Source organism: Botrytis byssoidea, assembly GCF_014898295.1.
Source record: "Botrytis byssoidea strain MUCL 94 chromosome Unknown BBYS_002, whole genome shotgun sequence".
Taxonomy (NCBI): domain Eukaryota; kingdom Fungi; phylum Ascomycota; class Leotiomycetes; order Helotiales; family Sclerotiniaceae; genus Botrytis; species Botrytis byssoidea.
Genome location: NW_024065843.1, coordinates 1 through 24,923, shown reverse-complemented (window position 1 = coordinate 24,923; position 24,923 = coordinate 1). Strand labels below are relative to the sequence as shown.

The following is a 24,923-nucleotide window of genomic DNA, read 5'->3' as shown; positions in this document are numbered from 1 at the left end:
GAGATTTGTGAATCGAGAGGAAAGGAAATATACACGGATAGCATATCTAGATGGATTTGAGCAAATGGGGAGGAGCATTTGGGCATTGCATAGACGGACGAGTGGAGGGAGGGATGGATAGATGTGCTAATTAATAAACCTATTGAATACTGTCTAAATGATGCGTCTGTAATCTCAAAATTTGAGGTTTAAAACTGGAATTGGAGTGTGGGAATTTATATATGGTTGTAGTCACAAGTGTGCTTGACTTGGTTTATTTACTTTGTTTTGCTGAATTTGATTGCATTGGATTGCACAGGATTGGATGTACACCATATCTATCATATGTAAAAGCAGCACAAGTCAATAATCACATTCGTACAGCAAAGTCGGCATCGAACGTGGATGGATTAATCATGTCTTAAGTGGTACACATGAATGTATGTGGTGATGGAGTTGAGGGTTGAAGTTTGTAGATTTCGTTTCTACACTTCACCATTTTATACTCTTCGCTTGTCAATTTCGGTTCATTGTGGATACAGGATTGGGAATGGGAATGAGAATGGAAGTATAAAAAGACCAGCGTTTTGAATTTTCGAGGATTGTACTTTCGGATCTTATCGAGGTTGCTGCTCGTGAGGAGTTGAGAGGAGACAGATGTGCGGAGGGGTTTTGAGGAATTGGTAGAAAAACTGGCCACTTTTAAGTTTTGGCTGGGAAAGATAGAAAGGTCTGCAGGAGATTGGTTGGGGTTGGTCTTGTTTGTTGTGGGAGGGTGTGCTGTTGTTGTCGCTGTTGTTTCGCTGGCGTGGTTACATCATTATCGTTATATTTTTGTGATTGCCACACAATTCTGTTTTTATCTCGAGGGTTTTTGTGTTTGCAGGATACTTTTCCGCATATATCCTCGTTATTTAAATTATCTCACGATCCGTTAAAATCGTAGTTGTATACGGGAGGGAACGGAATCGGAAGCTCGTTATCTGTGGATGTTGCTGAGTACACATTATATTTTGCGTCTTTTGGAAGGGAAAGATACGGTTTACATACGCCGCGGATTGCGAGGTGCGGATAGGGATGGGCTTGGGTATCGAGGTGTATAAAACGCCTACCTTGAAATCTGGAGAAAGGGCTTATAGATACTTTCAGATGAGGAAATAGAGATGAGATAGTCTTTGCATCAGAGAAATATCAGTCTTGGGAACGAATATTTGTGGAATTGGATACTACTAAGATATGTGGTGGGAAGAGGAAAGTGGTAGGCGAAATCAGGAATTAGATATATAGATAAATGACAATGGTAACGTTAAGAGATGACAGTAAATTAGAATGTGAAAGAGTCGACAATAAGAAAGGTTTGCTAGTCATAGTGATAACTAACTAGTATATTATTGTCGCTAGTAATGACATCGTATTCTAGATTATTACAGAGGCGTATGTATACAATCACCTTCATCGCATCTAAAATTCATGATTAGCATTGACTTTCTGAGAATCGCATGATTGTACCACCTCGTTCACTTTGTTTTCATCATTTTCTTATAGAAACTGATATATTTTTAGAGAAGTTAAAGAGTAGAACAAGCCAGCCATCATATATCCTGATATTATTTACCAACTTTTTGGTGCTGGAGAAGAATAGTGCAGTTGTTGAGAACTACGATGTTCCAACCAGACTCACTGTAAGACAGACGTATTAGCAATTCTCTATCGAAGCTGTTCATTTTGAGGCCACCCACCAGGATTAGAACAGACTCTTAAGAGCAAATAAGTTGAAACACGAAGGGTATCCTATTGACGATGTTATTCCCAATAACAAGCACTTTTTCGCAAGCCAATTGAGATCACATTCAGCGCTTGTATATGCACCGTCATAATTGATCGACTTTCTATTCAGTTTCCCACCACTCATCATCCAAGATCTGCTTTGCAGTCGGTCGATCGCGCGGATTCAACTTGAGAACCTTTTGCAGGAAAATATTATCAACCTTGGGAATCTCCTTCTGCGTAATCATGGGTAATGGCTTCATTTTCTCGGGTGGCACTGCTTTCATTGCTAAAACAATCGCGTTCTGAGTCCCCTCATCTGCGATTTCACCAAATCAAATTGGGAATGGACCTAGGTACTGATGCTGCTTCATCAGTACCCCAAAATCATACTCGTCATCATCGACTTCAGCACCCCCATTTCGAGGATTGAATGGATAGTGATCGCCGTAAATAAGCATCAATATCTGATAATTGTACGATTAGCGCAAAGATTGGAATTCTGCTAGTGCCAGAAGAAAAAGCAATGACTTACCGAACAACCGAAAGACCAAATATCAGATGATGTCCCCCACGGCATACCGAGGAGAACCTCTGGACTTGCGCCATGAAGATGTCCCCACTATATGGCCCTCCTTTGGCCATTTTGAATGTGCGGATACAGTACCTCCAAGATCAGCAAGCTGGGCTTCAGAAAAGCGTTCATTGCCGTTCCCATGATTTATGAGAATATCATCCGGTTTCACATCTACACATATTTAGAATTCATGACTTCTATCGTAGGAAGAAACATAAATACATACCGGTATGAACGTAACCATCTTCGTGCAAAACTTGCAAAGCTTCCAACACTCTTCTGGCGACGAATTTGAGTTCAGGCTTTGTAAGTCTTTTCTTGTAAGTTTCAGTCATGAGATCGTCGTCTAAATGTTTGAGAACAATGGTTGGCGGATCAATAGGATCAACAATCTCATCGATCAGCGGTCTGAGAGACGGCGCTCTAGATTGGAACCGTTTGAGAACATCTGCTTCGTTTTGTAGTCGCCAGTGACCACGTATACTCTTAACAATGACATTTTGTTTTGTCGAATCTCTTCAAGAGATTTTGATCAGCGGAAGTATCGAACTAGTGGTTGTATAGAACATACTGTGCTAGAAAAACAAACTCATATAATTTTTTGCTGACTGTATAAGTATTAGTTCTTCCCTTCAATTTCTGGCCGATACTGAGTAGGGAAGACATTAGTCACTCAAGCTCACGGATTTGACGATGTTGAGAGCTTCGGAGGTGGGAGCTGACGAAATCATAAAACAAAGATTAGGTGAAATTCAGTTTAAGTGAAGATTTCCATGGAAGAATGGTGTTTTTGTATATTATCAAAGTTGGAAGGTATTGTTGTCGCCGCTGCGTGGATTAGGATACAATGATATACGAGAACAGCTTAGTAATCTACGTCTTATTTCTTAAATGAATTCGTAAATAATCTACCCCCCCCCCTCGCAACTATAAAACCCCCCTCCCCTCATCAAGATTCCACCTTCCAACCCAGCCAAACTAACATTTACAATGTCTCGCTTCAGGAAACATTTTCGTGACTCGGGCATCCATTGTTTAATCATAATACGTAGATCAAGTAGATACTCCGGTAGAAAATTCACCTGATTCCTCACTTCTCAATACTCGAGACTCGAGAGAGTTGTGAGATGTGAGATTACACCAAATCGACAACACCTAGATATACACACCTTTACAATTTATCATCATCATCATCATAAAAATATTAAGCGACAGCAACAAACCTTTTTCACTCTTCATTCGCCATGCCGGCAGCAACCTTACAACAAGAATAACAACAAAAAAACAACCCCCTCTAAAATCTCCCTCCTCCTCCTCCTCCTACTCCCCGCTCTAAACTCTCAAACTCCATGATAAATTCAAAGAAAAGAAACCAAGAGCTTCTCAATTAATTAAATCCACTCTACAAACAAAGGAGCACAAACCCTAAATCCTAAACCCTAGACAAACACTCGGAGATGAACAGAAATTTAAAAGTCAAAAGGTAGAAATGAACTATTTTCACTATATGAAACATTCCGCACTACAGAATTCTCATCTCACATCCATACAATCAGTCTCTCCTTCAAAAATAAGAAAAATACCACATACACACATACATATACACACAACTACCTTCCACAAGCGAGGACTCTAGATTCTAGATTTTAGATTCCGATGAACATAAAATGCCATATTTCTTTCCTTTTTTTCAAGGAAACCTGCACTAAATATGGAAAGTTCTCTTAATTCCTACTATCCTAGTATCGGTATCGGTATTCAGGAAACTAAGAATCCAAAGATGGAAAAAAAGAAAAGAAAAGGGAAAAAACTCCTGCTTTCTGCCTTCAACATCGCATCTCCTAGTAAAAGCAAAAGCAAAGCAAAAGCAGAGCAAAATACAAGCTAGAAGTCTAAAAGTCCATATTCAAATTCAGATCACAATCATGATCGCAAATCAAAGAAAGGGATCATAAAAGAAGGAAAGAAAGAAAGAAAGAAAGAAAGAAAGAAAGAAACAAAGAAACAAATCCCCCCTCCATTACTCCCCAACGCACCCATGAATATACCATCACCATCACCATCCCATCTCATCTCATCTCATCACCAACCACCCCCCGCCCCCGACCCAACCCCATTATAAACCGCCACATAGCCCACCTCCATTCCACTCCCCATCCCCCCCCTGGTCAACGCATTCGGCATACCCGGATACATACCCCCAACCGCCACATTCAAGATAACAAAATAAGTTTCCCCGACCAACTTCACCCAACTAGCATAATCTCCCACCATGGCCCCGGTAACCGTAAAATACGCATTCCCATCCAGCTCCCACGTGATACTCTGCGACTGCCAGTCGCCCACCCGCGAGATGCGGATGCCGTACGTGTGCCAGGCCGAGCGATCAAACCACGCATTGGGGGATCCGATCGCGAGCGGATACGACGCGCTGCCGTAGTGAATCGTGCCCACGTTTGCGGATACCCCGTTGACCTGCTCCATGATATCCCATTCACCGCACTCGGGCCACATGTTGTCGCTTCGGAAGCTTTCGCCGAGAGTCCAGAAGGCGGGCCAGATACCTTGTTGATGGGTGGGATCGCTGCTGCCCATTTTGATGCTGGCGGAAACGATCATTTCGGCGCCGTTGGCGCATCCCCAACTTTGCAAGGTGCTTATGCGCGCGGATGTCCATTTTCCGGAGGAATAGAGAGGGGTGATGTAGAGGGTGGAGGAACCGGAGAGGTTAGCATTCTGTGGGGATGATGTGTAGTGTTGGATTTCGTTGTTTTGGTTTGTGGCGGGGGTTTCATATTCCCATTTTGAGGAGGAGGCGAGGGAACCCGCGGAGCCGGAAAAGGAGTCTGACCATGTTAGAGTGAAGCCTGGAATTTTGGGAGGAGCGCCAGCGTGAGTCAAAGGAAGGGTAATGGAGATGGAGAGAATGGAGAGAGTGATTTGTGATAGGGAAGGGAATGTATGTTTCATGGTGAAATTTAGTACGATTTATCTAGCTCGCATCGATCCCGCGATATAGAATATAAGATTAGGACAGAAAGAAATAAATAAGAATGAAAAATGATTGAATGATCGATTGATTGATTGAACGAACGAACGATAAGTGGTGTTGTAATGAACGTGAAAAGTAAGTAGATCCGTTGACTTGACAGAAAAGAAAAGAAAAACATGTACATGGACGACAACCTACTTTATGAAAATTATCTCTCACCAAATAACGTCTCCAAACATTTCTTCATAATCAACGGTCTACATGAAGGTTAAATTCCAACAGAACCTTTATTTTTATCCCTCTTGGCCTAGGTATTAATTCTGTCCGTTTTCACTCAACTTATCGTCTGATCTCCAATCACACCAACTTCTCAGTCCAAAGTACCAAATCTACGGCCCAAATGTGGCGTAGAGGACTGTATTAAGTACGCGGCCTTTTAAATGTTCCCCTGATATCTCTAAAATATCGCTTATTTGATTGATTTAAACCACTCGTATTTTGTTTGGTAGCCCCATAATTTGTTTGTTGGCCATTGGCAGGCTGTAACTAGAGACTTTTGATCCTCATGGATTGTTGTCCGCGCTTCTAGTCTTGAGTGTAAATCTTGGGGTTTCGTACGAAGATAATGTTGGCTGTGGAGATTTTGGGTTAAGCGCTCTGTGATAATCTCTACGCATGAACACGCAGATAACGATATCGAACATTAACTTGTATTGTTGTATACTCGAGTAGTTCCAAGTCGACTCGAAGAATTCATTACGCTTATGAGAGACAAAATCGCTAGAACGAATTTGAAACGAATCTATGAGATTTGAATCAAGATAGAGTATTGAACAAAAAGATGCAGAGAGGTGAGGGGCAATTGAATGATGAAAGACATGCATTTTGCACAAGAACTGATTCCGATCACCTACATGACTTTAGATGCAAGAAAGACCAAGTATGATTTTCTTGGAGCAACCCTACAACTATAGAACTCTCGTGACATCCAAATAGAGTAAAGGCCAACTACGATTGACTTTTATTCTTTCCGTCTGGCTATTACCTCAAGTCTAGGAAGCGAAACATCTCGACTGCCTTCCTCCCAAAATGGCACACTATACGCCAGCATTCTCTATGGTTTTTCTTTTTTTTCTTTTTGGAAAATCATTGCTAACATAATGGTAGTGGTAGCTGATGAAATTTGCATGATGAATCGATGGATGGCATGCATATGTGATAGAATTATCAAAGCGAGTGCATCTGTGATCAAAAGGCTTTTGTCAAGGACGGCGCTATCACTGTAGATTCTGAAAAATATTCCTCGCCACTATCGTATGATAAGAGCTGGGGTGTGGAAAAACAGTAAATGACAAACTCAATTGGGCTCGCCGAGTATGTACTGAGCGATGTTCTCGAGAATCCGTAAGCACTTACTTAAAGAAGCCTTGAGTAAAGCTCTCACAATAAATTTTGGGTGACTTCGAAAGAATGAAAGGGTAGTACAACTGAATTTAACTATTGAACTCGTACTGTAGTGAGTGGTGTATTCAAAGTACTCGGTCAATTATGTATGGTAATAAAACGCGGCTCTCGAGAAGTGAACGAGAAGAGTGCTGAGCACGAAAACACGATTCGATGCTAAGATATATCGCCAATTTATGAAAACCAGATCGGCCAGCGATGAAACGTGAAACGAGCAACCAAGAAGGATGCTCGGCATAGAATGTGTAACGCGAGTTTAAACATACGAGAGACAACAACTCAGGTTCGGTTGATCATGACAGCAGCGATGATGAAAGTCAGTCAAGCATAGTAGCCAAGAGTGAGATCTACATCCGTGTTTGGAATACCAAGGCCCCGTCGTTAGACTAGGGATGATGAATAACTGTAAATCATACATCGTTCAATTCATAATATCGTGTAGACCTCATCACAAATTCATGTTCTGACAAGAAGAAATTTCGTGAGACAAAGACTTACTTTGGAGTTGTGGTTTGTGATACTCGCCCTGAACTGAATCATTTATTTCGGCTGGGTGATGCCCAAGACGATCCAGAAATGCAGTGGCATGTGATCATATTGTCTGACTTGCTCTCAGATATTTGAAGATCTCGACTTGGCAGCTGTAATCTGTATGTTGACATTACTCGGTTTGATCAGTCACTCTGTCTATGACACAGCGGTGAAAACTTGACCCCTTGAATACCTATTCCAGGCAAGAGAACTTGAGATTCGGAAGCGTTGTTCATCGCAATGCTTTAGTATTGTTGTCCCATCCAATATTGAAAAGGTTATCCAGCATGATGTTCTTCCCCGCTTTATTGATTCTTGCACTCGCCACTAGCCATCAAAGTCACAAGACCTCATCTTTCATTTCCACGTCTTTTCCAAACTAATGCATCCTCAACGGAAGTGCATATCCCAACCTCCTCTTACTTGGGTATGAATTGAAGTCTGTGCGACGATATGCATTGACAAAACCATCGGTGATTCCGAATCAGGTAACATTTACGTTGAAAATATTCAAGAATTCCTGTATGGATATTATTACCATCTTTGACATCAAAGCTATGGATAAAGAATCGTGTAATCACATGAATGGTTCGATGTGGCATTCATCGTGTATTTGAAGTATTTTGTGGACTACCACATTGTTCCCGATTGGTTGTCCTATCTCTAATATCTTGTGATGATATCGCATTTCCGATAAGAATTTCATGGGAGGGAAACTTTTCCCAACCAATCTTCCACGATTGACAGCCACGAATTCGCGTCCAAAGATGGTATGAATTAGATGATGGATGTGCGTGGTAGTATTCGTTGACCATTTAAGGAATTTTTGTCCAGTTGATGGTGCTGATGGCGAGCTGAGAAAAGAGAGCGATTCCTTTTCGCAATCGAATGTAACGTTTTACGCGCATAATTCTCGAGGAGAGATTTGAAACTCTAAAAACGATTGCGCTCACGGAAGGTGCTCGGATTATATAGAATATTCCAAAATTGAGTGGTTCGAATTGTCGAATTGAATCTTCAACTGCTCGCGTGCTTTTTGATCATTACCCCGCCGCAAATAAGTATCCTTCCACTAAAGGAGCTTAAAATATAATGATCTTATCCAATGAATTCCGAAAGAAATTGCGTGATATTTTCAACTAACTTGATTGGAAGTAGAAGCCGTCAAGTGGAAAACATAAGTCCAGGAACGATGAAGGTACCAGCGATATGATTTGAGCAACCGTGAAAACCATGGGGTGAATCTTGAATTTGTCTTTGCATCCGCGAGGCTAGAATATGTGAATATTGATCATGTCAATGGTCACTTGAATCCACTTGGATTCACACATTACATGCAAGGCTGAAGAAATGCTTGACTAGGATGGAAAAAAACAAATATAATATTGAGGAAAAGAGGAGGCCGGCTGACATAGCTCGAGTACAGCTAGCCAGTCATGCAAAAAGTTCTGTACGCTGCTTTTATCGAATGTCAATAAAGTTTTAGCACAAGACTCGAAGAACAAATGGTAGGAAGAACATAGCCTCCTCTACCACACCGCCACCTAATAGTAGTACTCATAAGGTTGTTGTTACTTTTCACAAAGCATCCATTGCATTTGCTTTGTCTGATTTTTGACACGCGGCTTATATATATCAGGTGTCTGATTTGATGACCAAGGTAGATAGGTAGGTATGTAGTAGGTCCCTAGTACAACAAGTGTATACATAGTACATACTAGGTAGGTATTTACCGCTACCCGGTGGAAAGAAAGCCGGCGACCGGCAATAGAAGGCATTATTTAGTTCCACTTATGGGAAGCGGATAGAAGAGACGTGGAACAGAGTGCACGATAAGAGCAACCCAGTACCATGGTGGAGCATTGGAGAGACACCAAGGTTGGGGTAATAACATGGAAGGTGGATTAGCGATGGACAACACGTATCACATTGATCAGATATTTCATACGCATCGTGATAGAAGGAAACAGCAGCGATATCATACCGTAACCAGCATTCCATGAAGGATTCCCTCCACTTTTGAGAGAACATGAGGGAACATGAAGGTGTCGTGTGCGTGTATCGTGGGTATCTCGAAGAGTTGAGAATTTTCAAAGGCAGTAGTAAGATGGGCTAGAACGCATAAATTATGGATGAATCCACTATCACATGGAAAATCAACAAAATTCCGTACGAAATAGAGAGGAAGTAGACAATGTATGACTTGAAGTGATGAATAAAAAGATCTTCAACGTGTTCTCAACGTTTGAGTCTCTTTTTGTGTTTGATTTGATTCGACCTGCCCAGGCGACCCATGAATCGACTGTGTGAGCAAGACAAGAGTACTTCTATTACGTACTCGATGCTGTGCTTCAAACTTCCTGATACAACGTTAATCGCACACGCATACGCATGAGAGTACCTAGTAACCAAATTGAATTTTGTCAGATCGTCCATTTTTGATGATAAGATTTATTATTATTATGACGACCAGGGGAAGGGGGAAGGGACAAGAGACAAGAGACAAGGGATAGGGAAAGGGAAAGGGAAAGGGAAAGGGAAAGGGAAAGGGAATGGGAATTTGGTGCCAAACTAAGGGAACACGCAGGGTCCGATCCATTAGTTCGATTGATCAAAATAGGTTTAGCGTAAATGTTATCACGCAAGATACTTCCAAATCGCAACATTTTCCCCTCCAGAGTGCAAAGTCCAAAGTTTTCTAATGTTTCCAAAATTCCCCAAATTCCCAAAATACACCAAAACTCTCAAGAAAGACTCCACCACTACTCGAGTACAATCCACATCACCACTTACCCAATCGAGATGTAGGTATACGGCAACCATCCCACCACTCCTTGCCTTTCCTTTCCTATTCTTCCCTTCCCTTCCCTTTCCTTTCCTTCCCTTCCCAATCTACCTGAGTATGTCCAATACTTTCAAACTCTCAGTCAACGGAATTACTCACCGCTAGGTAGGTACTAGGTAGGTCTTTCCAACACTCAGTTCCATTCCATATATCTGTGTCTTTTCTTTCATTCACCCTTCTCCCTTCTTCTCCTTCTTTCTTTCTTCCGAGCTCTTCATTCACTCGGAATATATATATATATATATATTCACCACTTCCCCTAGCTCAAACTACCCTTCTGGTAATTGGCATCTCATTACTCATTGATCTCTTGATCACATCATTTCCCCAGAGTATTGCACCTTACTTTTATTTACCCCTCCATACTATCAATACAAACTTCCCCCATATTTTGTTTACTTCTATTGAAACTCAACTCACACCAGAATATTTCAAATCTTATCTTCATAATATAGAAGGTTGAGTAGCATCATCACCATGGCTCCAGATTTGAACACAGTTCCTTCCTCACCCAGGCTTGACAAAAAGGCTGCCTTTCCTTTCAACCAGGCCAACAATATGCCTTCAGGTTCGAAGCCAAATATTCTATATATTATGGCAGATCAGTTGGCAGCACCCTTGCTCAAGATGCACAACCCAAAATCACAAATCCAGACACCACATCTGGACGGTCTTGCAAAAGATGCCGTCGTCTTCGATTCCGCATATTGCCCTTCGCCACTTTGCGCACCTTCTCGAATGTCCATGGTAACTGGTCAATTACCTTGCAGAATTGGTTCATACGATAATGCCAGTTCGATCGACCCTTCTACTCCAACATACGCACATTATCTGCGAGCAGCAGGATATGAAACTACATTGGCAGGAAAGATGCATTTTATTGGAGAACAATTACATGGTTATGAGAGTCGTTTGACAAGTGATATCTATCCTGGAGATTATGGTTGGGCAGTCAATTGGGAAGATCCAGACAAACGATTAGAATGGTATCACAATGCTAGTTCTATTTTACAAGCTGGTATTTGTGTGCGAAGCAATCAATTGGATTATGATGAGGAGGTCATGTATAAATCAACTCAATTCCTTTATGATCATGTTCGTAAAGGGCCAAATACTAGACCTTTCTGTATGACGGTAAGTTTTGTATCACCCACTTAAAATTTCACTTTTACTAACGTCTCATTTCAGGTCTCCCTCACTCATCCTCACGATCCTTATAATATTCAAAAGAAGTTCTGGGATCTCTACGAAGGTGTTGATATTGATCTACCAGAGACCAAGATTCCACAAGAAGAATTAGATGCACACAGCAAGCGCTTATTGAAAGTTTGCGACCTTTGGGGTAAGGAATTCACAGATGATCAGATCAAGAGAGCTAGACGTGCATACTATGGAGCAGTCAGTTATGTTGATGATTGCATTGGAAAATTACTTCAAGTCTTGAAGGATTGTCGACTTGATGACAATACAATCATTGTTTTCAGTGGTGATCATGGTGATATGCTTGGAGAACGTGGTCTCTGGTACAAGATGTCTTATTTCGAGTCATCTGTTCGAGTTCCTCTTCTCGTTCATTATCCAAAATATTTCAATGCTCACCACGTATCCGAGAATGTTTCTACATTGGATATTCTTCCAACATTGGCAGATCTTGCTAATGTCGAATTATGGCCTGGTCTTCCTATGGATGGTTCATCCCTTCTTCCACATCTTCAATCACGTTCAGGTGGATCTGATACTGTCTTTGCGGAGTACTGTGGTGAAGGTACCATTTCACCAATGATGATGATTAGACGTGGACCCTGGAAATACATCACATGTCCAGCGGATCCAGATCAACTTTACAATCTTGCCGATGATCCTAAGGAAATAGTCAATCTTGCATCACTTTCTGCTAAACATCCACTCATGACCGAAGAAACCACCAAATTTTTGAGAGATTTCCAAGCTGAAGCTGCAGCAAAATGGGATTTCGAAAAAATCACCAATGATGTTTTACTATCTCAACGTCAAAGACGACTTGTTTGGAGTGCTCTTAAAGTTGGTAAATTTACTAGCTGGGATCACAATCCGAATGATGATGGTCGTGAGAAATATATTAGATCACATATCCCACTCGATGATCTGGAATTGAGAGCTAGATACCCTCCGGTTGATAGTCAAGGAAGAGACTTGGCAGGTGTTGGTATGGGTGGTTCGGGGGCTGGTGGTATGGGAAGTGTAGTTTATGATCAAGCTGGTGCTCATGGTCAATAATTCTGCGCGTTTACAATTGTGTTACACATCATGGATTTATTTTGGAGCGGGAGTTTTTTTTTTATGAAGATATTGCGCTGCGAGCATACTTGCTATATACCAAACAATGTCGCATTTTTAATTTTTGCTTTTGCTTTTAGGTGGGTAGGGCATTGCGAGGGTTTATGAATGCGTTGATATGGGTTTATGATGGAAGAATTTATTGAGGGTCAGATTTGCAACAAAGTTTAGAAGATAATCCACTATGCGTAGAATAATATGGGGATAGATCTTCCGGGGATATGAGATGAGGGATGAGCTTTAAAGTAAATAAAATGAATCGAAAATATCATGAAATACTTCATAGCAGATGCGAAGATTCTTGGTATTTACTTGTCAAATAGGGTGAGTATGTGGTTCTTGCGGTATTATGATGGAGACTTTGTCTATCGATTATGGTGGTTTGAATGTATAGGAAAGGTTGGGTGTGATTTTTGTTATGGTTCTTGCTGTCGGTGATTGTTGAGACAAGTATCGAGTTTCCGGATTGACGAGAGCCTCTGTCTTTTTGTTTTTTGAACATCTTTCTCTCTAGATGGTATATATGCATATGTATATGTATATGTATGCTCTTGTTCTTATTCTTGTTCTTGTTTCCTGAAGTCTTTTGTTGTGCATGTTCTCGCGCGTGATGTAGATGGTGGGTGGTAGATGGAGAGTAGTGAGGTTATGTTATTGCAAGTGGAGTTGAGGAGGAGGAATTGGCTTTTGACTTTTGGTTTGTCTTTGGGGGATTTAAAGGGATTTGGTTATTGGGGGGATTTGATTGTTATGGGGAGGGATTTGATTGTTAGGGGGCATTTGGTTGTTAGGGGGAGGAGGAGGAGGTAGAGGGGGAGGAGTGATTGTGTGAGGTGGACTGTTTGTGTGAGGTGAGGTGGGTGAAAGATGGTGGGTAGCGGGTGGTGGATATTTTGAGTTTGATTTTTTGATGTTTTGATTTTGATTTTGATTTTGATTTTGATTTTGATTTTGATTTTGATTTTGATTTTGATTTTGATTTTGATTTTGATTTTGATTTTGATTTTGATTTGATTTTGATTTTGATTTTGATTTTGATTTTGATTTTGATTTTGATTTTGATTTTGATTTTGATGTTTATGTTTATTTCTTGAGAGGGGGAGGCGGGGGGGAAGGGGGGAAGAAGGGAAAAGGGAGAAAGGGGTATGTATCTTAGTCTTGGTTCTTGAGGTTGGGGTTGGAAATGTGATGATGGAAGTGATGATAGATAGTACAGAACGAAATCTTTTCGCCATCCTCATCCAGAATAGCTACAATAAAATATATATCAGAGGGGTATAAGCTATATATTCCCTTCTAAACCCCAGACTTGAAAATGATGCATGTGAGAGCGAGTGTGAGTGTGAATATGGGTGTGAGTGTGAGTGCTATAAAACCATTATTACCTACCGTACTGGAAAGAAGATATTGAGATGAGGATGAGGGGTGATACCTTTCGCGAAAAACTACTTACTTGTAAGTTGTGTTGCTGGACTGGACTGGACTGGACTCGCTGTGTCTTGTGCGTGTTCTGGTTTTTTTGGTGTTGGGTTGTAGGGTGTTGGGTTTGATGGCTTGTAATAGTATAGTACGATGTGTGGATTCATGGGATGGGGATTTGAATCTTGGATATGGGGCTTTGTTGTTATTATTACGAGCAGTTGGTGGTAGGAGCATTGTCATTATCATTGTCGTTGTAATTGTGTATTAATGAGTATCATATTTTTGACCATTTGGGTTCTTCATTACCTAGTGTTATTGTACTGTTCTCCATCTACTTGAGTTCATGGAATATGTGGGTTATATATAGATCCTCTCGAGTTGGGATGGTGAAATTTGTATTGTGATTGTTGTATACATACCTAGGTATATATCGTGGAAGGAATCGGCAGTTCATATACCTATCCAATCCCTTCAAAGAATCTCATGGGTTGTTGTTTTTCGCACACAAGAGAGAGGGATTGAGCGAGTGCGGACGAGACGAAATAGTTTAAATTGAGTATGTAGAATAGTATTGGAACTTGGAAATAGCTAGCTTGCTAATTTTAGATTGATGGATCTTGTGGTTTTCACTTGATACTGGCCGCGAGCTGGTTATAAAAATGTCTTGTTTTGGGTTTGAGATAGATGTAAAGCGTTTCTCACGGAATGCACAAGCTTTCGCATGCAAGTGTCTGTATTGTAATAGCTGTGAGGATGTGCGGAAGGTGGGCTGAGAGAGTGTTGCTTGGTCAGGTATTGTACGGAGTTGACAGAGATTAGTTGAGCCCTTTATTGTTATTGCTTTGTATGCATAACGAATGTATTTCTTATTGTTATTGGTTTCCGCGTGTTTGCATTGTCAATGTCTATTGCACCTCCTTTTCATACTATTTATGTACTCTCGCACGAGTTCACAACTCAGTGTTTGTACTAGAATTCTAGATTCGTGAGTCTGTGTATATCATACCAAACACCATGTGCTCGTGCATTTGATCAGGTACTAACTATAAGAATATGATCGGAGCTTTAGCATTGGAAGGGAGAATATGTATCCATACCAAGAAGACAATTTTTGGTTGCCGGAAGACGGCAATGTGCTTCTGAAGTTCTGAGTATGGTGTTCACTCCGGTACTGATTTTTAGATGGTGAATCAAGATTCGAGAATTTGATGCGACAGCGTGTGTTGGGAAGTTGGAGGCTGGAGTGCTGGTATAAATTCAGACATGAATGGATGGGAGTGAAAGAGCTGTAGTTTTGAACGAAAATAATGGAAGAGTAGTCATTCTCTGGACACTTAATGTTATCTACAGAACTTATATTCTCTCCTTGGATTTGGAAAATCTCGACGTCTTAACTTCAGCTTTCTTAACCAAGTTGGCATTGAATATTCTAACTTCTCAAGCCTATTCTGCTGTCAGCGAGGTTCATTCTACTATCATTGAATTACGCACAGCTATAGATTTTCGGACTTGATAGATTATGATTGATAGTATAGAAAGTAGTTAATCTAGATTAAGATGAAGAAAGACTCAAGTAACGATTTGAATCATGAAAACCGTTGTTGTACAGGTTCACTTGCCTATGTTGAAGTGTTTTTGAGAAGGTAGAGAAAGGAAGTATTTATAGAGGACTTATCATCATTTAGAGATGGGAATCATATTAGTTTGTCTGTATAGTGAATCGCATACGTAAGCTGCTTACACGTAGTTTTTGCCCTTGTCTTTCTCGGTTCACCATACTATCCAGCTCACGGAATTGTATATTGACATATAAAAGAACTTTGAAAGACGAATTGAAAAGATAAAAGTGAAAGGTTTATTCCAGTGCTCTCATTTAGGGGGAATGGGGAGCGCATTCTGAGCTGCCATACTTGGTTGCTTAGGCCTGAGAACAGGTACGTCTACGTGAGGGATTGGAGTACTTCTTCATAAGCCGCATCCGGGAGGACTTAATGTTGATGGATTTGAGTATTGTTGGTTCTGTGGTTGATCATGATAAATAATTGTTAATGTTTTTACAATTGATCGGTTGCTATTATCAGCTAATAGAGTCTCCTTATGTATCTCGGTTAATGGCAACAATACAATAATACCGTCAGTTAGTACACTGTTTGAATCATATATTTACCGCTTTTATTTTTCTATGTTTTAATTTACGCACACGATAACCATGCCAATAGCTCGTTACCATTGAGACCAGTTAGAGTAGAAACGATTTGTCTTGTCAACATCTGGGGATAAGAAGAACCGAAATTCCAATAGGAATGGAAGAAAAAACGTCACTTGTAAAGACTACCAGTAAGTAGAATTCTAACGGCCTAAGATCGATACTATTCCATGCCATAGATACAAAGGTACTGATTCAGAAGTGAAAAATTATAGACAAGCGGACCATAAAACCAAACTCTGCCACAGGTTGTGATCTCGATCTTCATATCGAGAAAGCAAAGAGAACCTTGAAGGATCAAGACCATGGACGCGAAGTCAATGATATGAATACTAAATTTAGATTTTGGAATATCAATTTGAATGAGATAATCGATAAAAGGAGGAGCATTGGGAAGCATTGAACTCCATTCCTACTATGACATAAAAACTAGTATTACTGGTGATTATTCTATTCCGATATTGGCTGTCGAAACCAAGGTTCTCCTCACCATATCACACTTCTGATTATGCCATTTTCTACCTAAACCATACTCATTCAATCGCAGTATCAAATTTTTACTGCACAACCTACAAATACGTTTTCACTTCACGTCGGTCATACACACTGATCAACTGTAGCCATGATAACGATCCTATAAGCGCCGATGTATATCACGAGCAATTACTCCGCGAAGGCCTAGTGTTTTACTCCTAATAAGTTAATAAAGGTTTTCGAATGAATTTGCGCCTCTGATCGTTGCAATACACCCTCTATACTCGAACACTAATCAAATCATGAGTTATTGCATAGAAATCAAGTGACTCTATGACTATAAATGAAAATTGTTATTCGTACAGTTCTCTTCTTGTCTTACACAGACATAGAATACGAACAAAACCAAAAATAAACAATAACGGAGGCACCAGGGTCTCTCAGTATCGTCTAGTATTGAGTATTCCCACTCTCAGGGAGCCTAAATCATGGCATTCAGCGTGGGAAGTGATCTTTCTCAACATTACTTTCATCGCATGATTCACTTTACTGTCATTCATCGTCTACACCGTCGTTGTCCTCCTCGTAATCACTGTCAGCCCTATCATCACATAGAGTACCAATCCCATCTATCTCCCATGGAAAACTGCAAAAACACATCACACTTCTCACCACGAATGATTTCCAACGAATCGTCAATTTCATTATCCATCTCATCATTTTCGACTCCTCAATACCACCCACCAAATCAAATTCCACTTTTACCATCCTGATATCCTCGCTACCACCCCCTATCCCTCCAGCAATCCTCAAAATCGCAACACGCTCATGTAGCAACGATACTCCGGAAAGTTTGAGTCATAATCCCTAGACTTGTATTCATGCGCTCATGCTGAGGAGTTTACATTTTGTGTTAATGTATGATAGCTATGTCCTTAGTGCGACCATTCTGTGTTTCTAATATTCATCAACTAAAATAACATCGATTGTACCGACTGCAAGAAAAAAGCGCAATTACTCGATATCATTCATCCCTCTCTCTCACTCGATTTGTACACTCTAAGATTTTAAAAGGGTTCGAAGAAGATGAGCAAGCAAACTCAAATTCCGAATTGAGTTTTCGATTGCATCGCTTTCATTTGCGAAACTCTAAGCATCATTCCAAGAGTGTACTACTAGTTGACTCAAATATGGTGTATATCAAAACTATACAGCGACATAGATACTCGCTCCTGATCTCGTCCCACATATCCACATCTCCACATCTCCGCGATAACTCCTTACATCTGTTGTTATATCCGCGAAGAAAAAATAATTAGGGACAGCATCCCTATTACTATCTCCAAAACAGAAACTTGCGTTCGCCGGGAATCGAACCCGGGGCCCATCGAAGTTGTTTCATCCTTGCCTTGTAGCAGAGAAGATGGATGGCAACGATGGATTTTACCACTAAACCACAAACGCTTACTGGTTTTATACAACTAGCGTACAAATTTGATTGTATATTGCAAAAACAAATGGACTCGAAGGGATCAATCTGCATGGTGAAAAGTACTGGGGAAAGGAGAGCAGAAATTTTTCAAAAAAGTGGGGATGGTGGGGGAACACCCGAGACGGGAGTTCAAATTGACATTCTACCCGAACCTTCCCCATCTATATGCATATGATGTACCTAGCTAAACGCCACTAAATGATAGATAGACCTAAACAAAAAGCTCCCCGCGTCCAGCGCGGAAACTAAATCAATCAACGACCAGACTAACAAACCCAAGTGCAAGCCTCTCAACTCCAACTCCAACTCCATTCTCACAGTCCCTTTTCCCACCCTCCCTTCCCCCTTCCTTCGCATCCCAGAAACCCAAGCAAGCAAACAAGTAACCAATCACCAGTCCAAAAATCTAGTTGCCCAAAAAGCTTCTATGAGCTTCTCAACCGTTTCTTTAAAGACTATCAGGATCCGACAATCCGTAAAGCTACTTGGAACCACCTGCTTTTGCTGGACCTCTACTTGCCTTCTTTCTGTCTTGAGTTCTCTCCTTGCTAGTTTCTCTTCTGCTAGAATCACCACCTCCAGTTCCGCGGCGTTTCAGTTGTGGCGAGGGCTCTGATTGTGGACTGTCCGAGTCGTTCTCAATCGGCAATGTTGTTTTCCTAACAAGCCTCTTGGCTGATGCACCTCCAGCTGATGTCTTTTTCGCTGGTGTCGGTTCTGCTGCTTTAGAAGAACCTGCCTTCGTTGGAGCAGCTCTCGCCTTAGACTTGGTTCTCTCGCCAGATGATGCTATTAATTGCTGATCTAAATCAGACATATTAAACATTTTTTCCGAATCACTAGGAAATGTATAATTTCCATCATCACTAGGTGACTTGTCTTCACGCCCAGACTCTTTTTCACTTGGAGGATTTCGTCCAGTTCTACCACCGAAACTTGGGGGAGTCTCTAATGTAGGTTTACGGCCGAACTTGTCAGCGTTACTGGCTGACCCAGCAGTTGAGGATCCATTTTCTCCCGTTTTCTTTGTTTTAGGTGCTGCAAGACGCTGTTTAGTTGGTACAGTCATTGGACTAGACTTTTCCTTCTCTCCTCCAAGTCCAGTTAATGATGTTCCATGGGAGGCCATTTTTTAATTGATAGCTTCTATATGCTTGTATTGATGGTAGGACTGTACTGGAACGTTGTTCTTATAGGATTGGATGATGTATTTGCTGATGATGTATGTATTGTATATTTCGTTAGTACTTTGGGAGCTTTATATACCTACTAAGATGTTGGCCGATCCAAAAATAGTGACATCTTTGGACCTCTGGAATTCCGCACTTGGCCACCTCTCGACTGGCACCACGTCGATGTATTGGTCATTGCTATGGTTGAGAGAAAAATCACTTATTGACCCAGCGCCATGAAGCTGGCCGGTGATTTCCCAACACATGACTAAAGCTTGGCCGGCATGGACCAAAGATCAGTGCTCGCAACGGGTGGGCCGAGTGATGCGGTTGGATGTAGACTGCGTAACAGGCATGTGAAGGGCAGATTATTAGTCTTGTAGATAATGTGCAGATTAGCTGCTTACAAAGTAGGGGTTTGAAAATCCAAATAGATAATTTGTAGGTAGTTCTAGAACTTATTATTAATTAAGCTTAGGTGTATAGAGTCTATCTTTAATTTAAACCCAAGATTATATTCAATTTATACTAGAATCAATACAACATTATCGCGGAGCAAATAATGGATTTTGCAGGCAACCTATAGAGTAAGTAGAGTGTTCAACGAATTACTTGCAAGAACAGACTACCTGTAAATCACCTACGAGTGTAAATTGTTTTTGTGCAGCATAGTTGGATTAGTTAATTCGATCCAATCCTGGGTCCATAGGTTGGGTCATAAGTGACCCAATAGACTCTTTTGGACTAACCATTTGGGTTGGGTTGAGTAAAAGTACGGAACCCACCCACTGCGAGCACTACTAAAGACTCCACCCAATGAAGGAAGAATAGCATGTGTCCTCTGGAGCTATGATAAATTTAGTTTCGAGAGGCCCAAATTATGAGGCCGTTCATGTATCTAAAAATAAAAGTGCTGCGTGATCTATAAAAGGGTCGCGGAAGTTAGTCGTGAGAAAATTCTTCTTTGGACCTGTAGGGGAACAAATTACTTACGTGGATCGATTCCAACCCGCTGTATATCAATTCGGAACACTTTGTCTATATAAATGATCTGAAATGTGTCAGGCAATAAGTGTACATGCTCGTAGTGGTCTACAACTTAAACAATTCATACTGAGGGTAGGGAGCTGTCATGAAGAACCTACCAACAAGCAGAGAGCAAAAGGCTCAGGAAAAAATTACATCATAACAAATGAATGGCAGAGAAAGATCCAGGCATTCTAGAGTTGAATGAGAGACATTGAGTAGCACATTCCTAGAACGCTAGTCCCAGAGAATGTCCAATCTTTAGCGCCCCGATTGTGTGGCTACACTAGTTGCAGTTGGTGATGATGATTCTACAGAGACTACTGCAGATGAAGAAATGCTACTGCCAGTACCGTTCCCACAAATTCAGCTAGCGAAGTCGATTCGTGATTGAAATTGTACTTCCACCCACTTGGAACAATATCTCACAAGTGTATATTGAATTACTCGGGCAACACTCTCCACCAGCACGAGAGCTTCAGAAGAAGTAAGTTCCTCCTACATTCTCATACGCAGCATCACCATCTGCAGTGCATGCATGCCTCTTGAATACCCTTGAGATACATATCTACAGAGTCGAAGCAAATTCTTGTACAAGTGTTCTCAAAATTTGCAGAGGTAGGTTTGAAAGGAGATCGCTCAGAAGCAACCAATCCTGATAGTGCATCATCGCAATCGATTTCAGCACTGTAAGCAGCTATACAGGCTTGAGAAGTGGTGTTTGCAAGATCTTTAGCAACGTAGTCCCAATCTGGAGCAGAAGTATTGAAGTTGAAGGATGCGTTGGTAATTTCGAAAAAATGTTGGAAGGAAGATAAAATTAGAAAGTGGAGTGTATTTCATCGTGATGTTCATGGCTGTTGGTTATTGTGGGGTAAGAAAGCTTGTATATTAAGGTTTTTAATTATAGACTTGTAATTCAACGGAAATATAATGAAGAAGACTAATAATTTTATGAAGAACGTAGAAAGATGCCGCTGTAAACCAATGATTAATAAAAGTGGAAAAGAAGAAACAAATCTTTGATCAAGCTTTTTAAAGGAGAAAAAAATTCAATTGAAGATATATTCAAAAGTCTTGGCATGCTGTGTCGCACAAAAAATAGTCCCCGAGCAAGATGACTGCCAGTTAATTAGCACCAAAGTATACAAGCGCTTTGAAACCCCTGGTATTATTAACTTAAACCATATCTGGCATAATATTAAAGGAAAGATCAAGTCAATCATCTGTCAAGCACAGCGAGCAAAATGGGGTTTGGGGGCTTGCCCCCGTAATAAGAGAGGTAAAAAAATTGTGACGCTCCGTTGGCTCTCCGAGGGCCACTACCGTGGAGGCAGAGTATATGAGATATGGCTAGCATAAAGAAATCTGATAACCCCCGAATAACCACACACATCTCCTCTCCAAAAATCATCACCACAGATTCACCACTCCTCCCCTCAGAACTCCCACTTCCATCAATGCGATGTACCAAATAAAAGCTTCAGCAACAGCAACAGCATAACCTCTTCCGACACATCTCTAACAACTTGCACCTCACCCTTTAGAGACGCTCAAACTCAAATAAGCAAGTGAGCAAGTAGCTTATCAAGAAAGTCGACCACTCCAGAAGCATGGATAGATTCTGCATCCTCGTCTTCCCTCTCATGAAAAGTAAGAGAAATTTCTGAAGAACTAGGTCCTTTAACCCAATATCTATATGCTCAAGAATATGCTACTGTTCAGATCAGATATTGTCGATCCCGATATTACAATCGCCATGACCATTATAACGACACCCTTGTATATACCTCTGGAAATGACGAATCCCATTTCCTAAACATCTCGATTACATAGCTTTGGCCTTCTGAGCTATAGCTTCCCTTCTCAATCTCAATCTCCAGCGCCTCCGTTCCTGCCTTCGCTGTGCTACAAATTTTTTTCTATCCTCTTTCGAAACCCGCCAGATCCAAGGCCCCACCAAGTTTACAACCTCAATTACCTCTTTCTGCCTCTTCTCCATTTCCTCATAACCCATTTCTGTTTCTGCAAACGGTTTCGCGAGTGAGTATGTCGATTTCGTTCGAGATTCTTCGACTCGGAATCGAGGATATGGCATGAATAGCTTCAAGCGAGCGATCTTGGCACGGCAATAAGGGCATCCATTAGGAGGAGCTCCTTCTTCGCTTTGAGTCCATCGAATAATGCATGCTAAGCAGGTATGTCTATGACCGCAGGGCATAGTGGCCACGGGCATATAATTAGGTCCGCAACAAACAACGCATTCATCAGGCTTCTGTGGCAATGGTTATCCTGGTTAGCATCTGCATTGTGATTGAATTATGCATTTCAATAAGAGATTGAAATTTGCATGTGATTACTTACCGATAGCCGTGGTATTTCATCAAGTAGTGGTAGACTTTTCAAGGGTGCCCCCCCTTCATATTCTGGGTGCAGGAGTCTCGAGTAGTGTGGGGTATGGTGGTCAAGTTGACATATTGGGCAACATGAGGTAGCATGGATTTCCTGGCCTATCAGAGACAAATCCGTCCCAAAGATTTTCAGACATGCATGACTTAAAGAATCAGTCTTCTCACGCAGTCTTCCAATCACTTCGAAAAAATATCCGCCGGGTTGACCTTCAAATATGGGACTGCGTGCAGACAATTGCATTTGCTTTGACAAAGTGTAAGCTTTCTTTCCTAGTACTGTAAGTCGAATGTCACTACGCAGCGGGTAAGAGTTCACTACTTACGCAAATCGCGCTAATACAGAGGCAGAACATTTCGCGCACGGCTTTAACCAGCGCAGGATCTGGATACCAAATTTGTACACCCAAGACCGAGGTGCACCGAGATAACAATTGTTCAAACCGTTCACGCTGGGACTGGGAAACGTTGTACGACAACAAATTGAGTCTTCTGACATGCGTTAGCTTTCTATACCCAAGTGCATTCATAAAGGGGGTCCCGGAGGGACTCAAGAGCGACTTGGGTGTCTTCTTTTGAAAACGTGTTAGCAGAGGAAACTTATTGGTCGGAACATCATCGTATCATGAATTATACTTACTAGATAAGGCCTCGCATCCAGTTCTTTAGATTGGTAAAAGAATTGGAGTTCAGATGATAATCTGAGAAAGGGGGTAAGGATGATCGGTTTCGACTGTGGACTCGAGATGGAATAATTTGTCTCGTAGGCAGGGAGCTCGAACGGGGTATCGACGAATGCGGAAGCCATCATGAAGTAAATGAAGGGTATTTAAAAACAATAATGTGGTAAACAAATGTTATAAAGTGCTAGATTAAAGTACGAAGAACGATTTTATCAAGAGGACAATAAAAGAATATGGGGAAGAAACAAATTCAAAAAATCAGTGTTGGTGATGATGAATGACGTTTAACGGTCTAGAGTGAAAACTCCCACTAACCTTGACCATAAATGGATCTAACAAATTCTGAAATCTGACATTACCTAGGTAGGCTCATCAAGAGCTACCTAGTATGAAATGGCAACTAGGAACAAATCAAACACAAACCATCCAATTCGATTGAGCAGATTAGAGATATCAGAAGCAGTGAGTATATATAGCTTTGTTGGAGCAAAGCAAAACAAGGACTTCTAAGTCAAGTAGTATGATGCGAGCAATGGATAAGTAACTTACTTCGCATCTTTCTTCACATTTGCAGATTGAAGTGACAAAGCATTTTGACCAGTCGAACTCTTCAGGAAATTTCTTCGATACCTTAACTCGTGTGGAGGTATGGATATGGATGTCAGATGATCTTGCGGTGAGTAGGCATGCCTCCCTATGACTCTCATCTCTCTCAAATTCTCACTCACTGTCTATGAAGCCTAAAACATCTGCAATGACAAAGATTAGGGAAATAATAGCTACAAGAAGTAGCTTCATAGAGTCACTACTAGTGAGATGAAGTCTGCACTCCGACAAACCCGCGAGAACTAATACTCATGGGAAGTATATAGCTAATACCTCAAAGGATTATCTACAAACCGAGGAACTTACTAAGGAACAGGATCTCCCATAGAAGTATATTGAAAGAATCGAAGGCGAGAACCCCACCAGCTCCTCTAGTTTGGCCGAGAAGGTACTCACCAAATCACATAACAATACCTAAATAAAGCCTACTGCCACGACTCGAAAAAGACAAACGTTCCAGCAATATCCCTTGTATATTCATGACAGAGATTCGAAGTACACAGCAGATAATGGAGTATCGATAGCAGTCGGAATCTGCAACCTCGAGGACAAGTAGAAAAAGCCCACCTCGGAGGTATTGGCAGTTAACGTTGTAATTATTGCTGATGGTGCGGCCAGTTTTGGAAGGGGTGATCGATAAATCGCCTTTGAACGTTTGAACATATACGCCGATATCTCACTTCGAACCCTTCTTGGGATTTCCCTTATATTCAAAGTACCAATGGACAGGACGCCATCTGCGGCCGTCGTTCGCGCACAGCAAAGCCTAGGAACAAGGCAGAGATAAGACATCGCGGATTCAATTTCTTCTGACAGAAGGGCAGGCCACCGTGAAGGATAAATAGTTGAAGACGCTCGACTTTATATATGTTTGGGAACATCGGGTTCTTCGGCGGCTTCAAAGTCGACGATCTCGATACTCTTGACGTGTAAAGCTTGCTTGAGATCGGACAGAGCTGAATG

General features: G+C 41.2%; 5 protein-coding genes across 5 annotated transcripts; 1 reads left to right on the top strand and 4 right to left on the bottom strand.

Annotated features, from left to right (window-relative positions):
• Window positions 1-1,868: 1,868 nt before the first annotated feature.
• Window positions 1,869-3,107, bottom strand: EAE97_000782 (uncharacterized protein; the record flags this gene model as incomplete). The annotated part of the gene is made up of 6 exons (XM_038871292.1): window positions 2,895-3,107; window positions 2,550-2,839; window positions 2,414-2,494; window positions 2,282-2,340; window positions 2,127-2,213; window positions 1,869-2,051 (listed from the first exon to the last, which is right to left on the bottom strand). Exons 1-6 carry the CDS (start codon window positions 2,987-2,989, stop codon window positions 1,869-1,871), a joined length of 795 nt encoding a protein of 264 aa, XP_038737193.1. The 5' UTR covers window positions 2,990-3,107.
• A 1,298-nt stretch (window positions 3,108-4,405) lies between these two features.
• Window positions 4,406-5,293, bottom strand: EAE97_000781 (uncharacterized protein; the record flags this gene model as incomplete). Its single annotated transcript, XM_038871291.1, has 1 exon — window positions 4,406-5,293. The coding sequence occupies one exon, from the start codon at window positions 5,291-5,293 to the stop codon at window positions 4,406-4,408; it is 888 nt and encodes a 295-aa protein (XP_038737192.1).
• A 5,339-nt stretch (window positions 5,294-10,632) lies between these two features.
• On the top strand, window positions 10,633-12,411 carry EAE97_000780 (uncharacterized protein; the record flags this gene model as incomplete). The annotated part of the gene is made up of 2 exons (XM_038871290.1): window positions 10,633-11,289; window positions 11,344-12,411. The coding sequence occupies 2 exons, from the start codon at window positions 10,633-10,635 to the stop codon at window positions 12,409-12,411; spliced, it is 1,725 nt and encodes a 574-aa protein (XP_038737191.1).
• A 6,135-nt stretch (window positions 12,412-18,546) lies between these two features.
• Window positions 18,547-19,194, bottom strand: EAE97_000779 (uncharacterized protein; the record flags this gene model as incomplete). The annotated part of the gene is made up of 1 exon (XM_038871289.1): window positions 18,547-19,194. One exon carries the CDS (start codon window positions 19,192-19,194, stop codon window positions 18,547-18,549), a length of 648 nt encoding a protein of 215 aa, XP_038737190.1.
• Window positions 19,195-22,091: 2,897 nt separating this feature from the next.
• Window positions 22,092-23,479, bottom strand: EAE97_000778 (uncharacterized protein; the record flags this gene model as incomplete). The annotated part of the gene is made up of 4 exons (XM_038871288.1): window positions 22,092-22,538; window positions 22,628-22,918; window positions 22,998-23,243; window positions 23,312-23,479. The coding sequence occupies 4 exons, from the start codon at window positions 23,477-23,479 to the stop codon at window positions 22,092-22,094; spliced, it is 1,152 nt and encodes a 383-aa protein (XP_038737189.1).
• Between the last annotated feature and the right edge of the window lie 1,444 nt (window positions 23,480-24,923).